The 5,568-nt window shown below is 35.7% G+C and overlaps 1 protein-coding gene across 1 annotated transcript; it reads left to right on the top strand.

Moving 5' to 3' along the window:
- Positions 1-4,941: 4,941 nt before the first annotated feature.
- On the top strand, positions 4,942-5,568 carry LOC149777938 (uncharacterized). Its single transcript, XM_089940546.1, has one exon. The coding sequence runs from the start codon at positions 4,942-4,944 to the stop codon at positions 5,566-5,568; it is 627 nt and encodes a 208-aa protein (XP_089796672.1).

The raw sequence follows: 5,568 nt of genomic DNA, 5'->3' as shown, positions 1-5,568 counted from the left end.
TATCTTCTGAGTGGGTTTTCCTACCATTTGATGACTGTCACAAGATCTGCGTAACATAAACAGCTTTTTTACCATGACATAAATCAGCTCCATCAACATCCAGCAAGTACTTCAGATAATAGGACAGTAGCTGATCGTAGGTTTAAAAAATAACCCTGGATGTTATTAATATTTTATATAAATGGGCATAGATATTCTGAGTGACAGACATTTTGTAAAGCAAAGGATGTGTTTCTCTGTTGGTCATAAAATTATCTAAGATTTAATGTTTTCATCTATGCGATCAATGCGTTTTTGCTGATTGATCATTGTTTAGAATTGCTAGTAACTGATTTTTACTTCATTACACCTATTGTAGTGTTGTTGAAAGAGACTGAGCTAACCAAAGGGTCATGTTAACAATGAACTTATGGCCCTTGGTAAATGAATGATTTTGTGTGATCACTTTGAAATGAGGTTTCAAAGAATATAAGGAGATGACATAGGGCATTGTAACATATGCAGTAAATACAACTGGTACGTGGTTCAGTATTTGAAGAATCTAAAACATTGATCCTTCTCTTGGTTAACCTTTTTGCAATGTATGCCTACTACTGTGTAAATTATTTTAATTTTAGTCCTTGCCCCCCCCCTTAACTTACATCCTTATATCCATTTACAGATAGTATGACTAGAATGGGTCACATTGTTCTGTTTTTAGTCTTTGATCTCCAAAATCCTACCACCATACCCACTCTGACATCCATTAATATAGAGTTTTAGTTTCATTTGCATCAAGCATCTTTATAACTGTTATAGGCAGGCGTACAGTAATTTTCTTGGTAAAGTTAAGTATTAGTACTCTACAATACTCGAGATGTGTTCCTCTTTTATATTTAAATTGTTTTGGTTTGTGGTCAGCCTGTTTTTTTATTTGGACTGCATAGTAAATCATCGTGACAGACTTACGCATCAAACAGATGGTACAATATTTTTAGGTTCTCTGTGCTGATGTGGCAAATTTTGCATTAAGTTATCCAAATTCTTTCATTTGGGACACTGTCGTTGGATGCAGAATAGCAGCGACCACATACCTTGACATAGTGTGCAACATTTTTATCAGGATTTATATCAAATGAAGTGAAACAAAGAATGACCTTTTCACTGACAATTATGAATATTTGCTTTTTTATTCTGTCTGAATCAATTTATTTCATTTATTCATAAGATTTTTTTTTTTTTATTTGGTAAACATAAAGTGCCTCTTCTTTCTTCAGGTTCTATATCTTTCATTTTTCTATCGTTATATGTCATGTTTTATCATCATTTGTTCTTTATTAAATGACAGTAATAGATCTTGCTTCATTTACAAATTATATTTTTCTATTCCTGAAGTTTTGCCTTACATCCTGGCTGTACTTTTGTGTCCAGATATTTTTAATGTTATCTTGTTTATTTGAAATTTTTTCTTTCTGGCTTAAACATCAGAGGCAGAAACATTTGTATTTTTGTATTAATTTCTTATAATTCAGGTGGAATTATTTACCCAAAAATTATTCTCTGGAATTACAAAGTGCTCAGTAATATTCTTTGACAGATACATTAATTTGGAGTTATAGTGAATTCAGAGAATGACATTTAGGATTCTATATTATTTTGACACCTTGCAAGATTGTTAGCATATTATCACACTTCAAGCCACATAACATTCTAGACTACAGTCACGTCAACACATTCAAGTAATAGAACTTACTTGGAATACAACTGGAATTTAATCAGAATCTTATTCATTGGGACTTACGTTAGAAATTCTATAATTTTTTGGTACTATTAGAGAAGTTTTTTTAATTAAAATTTTAACTTTGTATTCTAGGGAAACCAAAGACTAGAATGCATGTGAAATTTGTATATGTTTTAGATGGTATTGAAAAGGGGTTACGGTTTGCCGATTGGCTGATTGTTTTTGAACTTATGTTGTTGTTGTTGTAGGGTTTAACGCCATTTTCCAGCACACGATAGGCTATACATGGCAGCCAGTATTAATGGTGGAGGAAGAACCCTGGAAAAACCCCGGAAAGAACCACCGACCCACGAGAAGCTACTGGCAAGTTTTCTCACATACCCACATTGGCTGAATCCGAGACTCAAACCCACGCAGAGGTGAGATGGCAGTGATCTGTAATGGAGAGCGCTTTAGACCACTCAGGGCCCCATTTGAACTTAAAAAAAAAAAACCATCAAAATATTACCACTTCCAACTTAGCTGAGATGCTTTAACGTTTTGCTTATGCAGGTGCATGTGAAGGGATTAAAGTTAAGGGATTTTGCGTTTCTTTACTCGATATCTTAAGACGATTTATATCTTTTATCTTAGTCATCTTCTAATCTGAAGATCTAATCTGTAATTAGTATATGTGTGGATTACATATATCAATCAATGAAATATCATCTTCTAATCTGAAGATCTAATCTGTAATTAATATATGTGTGGATTACATATATCGATCAATGAAATATTTTCACTTAAAGACCATATGAAATAATCAATTTTATCAAGACTGCTCTGGTGGTCTGGTGATTACAGCGTCCGAATCAGATGCGAGAGGCCGTGGGTTCGAACTCCGGCCGAGTCATACCAAATACATAAAAATGGTACTAACAGATGCCTTGCTTGGCGCTCAGCATTAAACGGTTAGTATTAGGTCTGGTCGTCCTGGTCTCAGGATAATATGACTGGGTGTCTGCGGCATGATGCTGCCAGTGCTAGACATCAGTATCAACTGCCACATGGCAGACATCGTAGCGATACGACTGAAACAATTGTTAAAGCTACATTAAAAAAATCACACACACACACACACAGAGTTTTATCCAAGATTTGTGTTAATTTGATTATATGGGGTTCATTAAGGGAATAAATAAAATGTCAAAACATTATGTGACACATTTCCAATTCGGAAAATATTGTCTGGACATTTTTGACATATATATTCATAATAACAATATAAACAAATAGGATATAAAATCAAAATAATTACTTCAATATCAACTCCCCTGTGCACATCCACGATGGGCATTCTGACTAGTAATGCTCTCCTTGCAATTCATGTAACTGTTGTAGGTTCTCCTGGTTACCTACATGGTCTGATGATATATTTTATAGTTTAGAGCTCTCACCATCTGGATGATCTACCATATGTTCTTCTTGTGTATAGCTGGACTCGGATCACAATTATTGCTTCCGGTTCAGTACTCACGACTTTAGTCCCAGTCCATTTTTACAGCATTTATCCTAAGACTGAAAAAGACATGAACTCTCAGGCTTTTGGACTTAATCTTGTAGCACCTCTGCGTTTCCCACTTTAGGACTACTAGGGGTCAGAGTTATAAGAAACTTTTTTCCTTGTCCCACCCAACCCATTGATATATCCATTTACAGATAGAAAGATTAGTAGGGGTTAGGGTGTTTTGTTGTTTGGCTTTGATGCCCAAACGTACACTTCATTACTCTCCCCATTCTCGCCACGGGAGCAGAACATTACCCCCCTGTCAATTACCCCACTGCCATTAGCCCCCTATCAATTACCCCCCCCCCCCCCGCGTATATTACCCCCCTGCAACTAACCCCCTGCCATTACCCCATCAATTACCCCCCCCGTGTATTACTCCCTGCCATTAGCATCATTTAGACATACAGATACAAAATCGAACTAAAGCAAATACGACGAATTTAATTAAAGTGTACACAAACACAACATGATAATCCGTGCTCAATCTATACTATTGTTTTGTCTTCAGCTCACTGAATAAAATTCGAGCAGAAATGTTTTCTAATTAAGTGTACACAAACACAATCTGATTAGAGTATTGGCTTCACAACAATAAAAATGATTTTAGCAGTTTAATCTGTGTTTCATCTATATAATTGTGTTGGCTTCACCTCACTGAATATACTTCGAGCAGAAATGGTTTCTAATTAAGTGTACACAAATACAATCTGATAAGGTTATTGGCTTCACCTCATTGAATATACTTCAAGCAAAAATTATTTCTATGCGCATGCTCCAGAAAAAAAAAAAAAATATATATATATATATATATATATATATATATATATATATATATATATATATATATATATATACGTTATTAAAAATATATATCACCAGAAATATTTTTACCATGGATAAAGTTCAGAGTATACGTGGAAAGCAAAAAATTATGCACAATGGATATGTCTATGTAAAGCAGAAAGATTTAGCGGCAGGTGTAATCAGTTACGAATGTGAAAAGCGACGAGGAAATTTATTAGGAGTATCTGAATGTAAAGCAAAGATCAAAGTTATAAATGATGTTGTAGTAGGATCTCTGCATGAACATACACATGCACCAGATTCAGCACGATGTGAAGTTCTGCAAGTTAGACAAAACATTACAAAAAGAGCAGTGGAAACAGAAGAAACACCTCAACAGATTCTTGGCCGGGAAATGCAGAATCTAAGTGAAGGAGCATCAGTACAAATGGTTCCTATACAACATCTTCGTCGTCAGGTCCGACGAAAGCGACAAGTTATTCATGCTCCACAGCCTCTTCCAACTGATCGAGCAACCATTGAACTGCCTGTGGTATACAAGAAACTTCCAAATGGTGAGAATTTCTTGTTATTTGATGGCAGTGTAGGAGATATAAACATAATTTTAATCTTTGGGACTAATAAAACGTCATCATTATTAGCACAATCTCCTAATTGGTTCATGGATGGAACTTTTGCTATTGTGCCAGAGCTTTTCTTTCAATTATATACGGTGCATGCACTCATCGGTGGTGATGTCATTTCTTGCCTCTACTGCTTGCTCCCAAATAAAACTATGGAAACTTATCAACGTCTTTTCATGGAGATAAAGGCACTAATTCTAAATGCTCAGCCTGCAACAGTTACGATGGATTAAGAAAACGCAGCCATGAATTCTGTTGCAGAATACTACGCAGGGATAGATGTACAAGGATGTTTTTATCATTTTTCAAAGAGCATATACCGAAAAGTACAAGCTCTTGGATTTCAGGAAAGATATGAAGATGATTCAGAATTTGCAATGTCAGTTAGAATGGTAGCTGCTTTGGCTTTTGTGCCGCTTTCTTACACTGTGCAGGTTTTCGAAGAACTTCAAGAACTTACAGAAGATGACGACATGAATCAATTGTTAGATTATTTTGAAGATAACTACATTGGCAGAAGAAGACATCGAAGCCGAGCTAATCCTGTCTTTGTTCCTCAAGTTTGGAGTGTACACAGCCGTGTTCAAAATGAATTACCTCGCACTAACAACAGCGTTGAAGGTTGGCATCGAAAAATGCAAGCTGCCGTTGCTGCTGACCATCCAAACATTTGGCGCTTTTTGACAATCCTTCAAAGAGAGCAATCATTCCTGAACGTGATAATTTCTCAGCAACTTGGAGGACATCCAGCGGAACAAACTCGAAAGAAATATCGTGACTGCAATGCTCGGATTATGAACATTGTTAATGACTTTGCTAATAGAGAGCACTTAGAATACTTGCGAGGGATTGCACATAACATTCAGCTGTAA

Source organism: Sinohyriopsis cumingii, chromosome 17, assembly GCF_028554795.1.
Source record: "Sinohyriopsis cumingii isolate HCF-2022 chromosome 17, ASM2855479v2, whole genome shotgun sequence".
Lineage (NCBI taxonomy): Eukaryota > Metazoa > Mollusca > Bivalvia > Unionida > Unionidae > Sinohyriopsis > Sinohyriopsis cumingii.
Note: the sequence above shows the minus strand (reverse complement) of the source record. Positions and strands in the feature narration are given on the sequence as shown.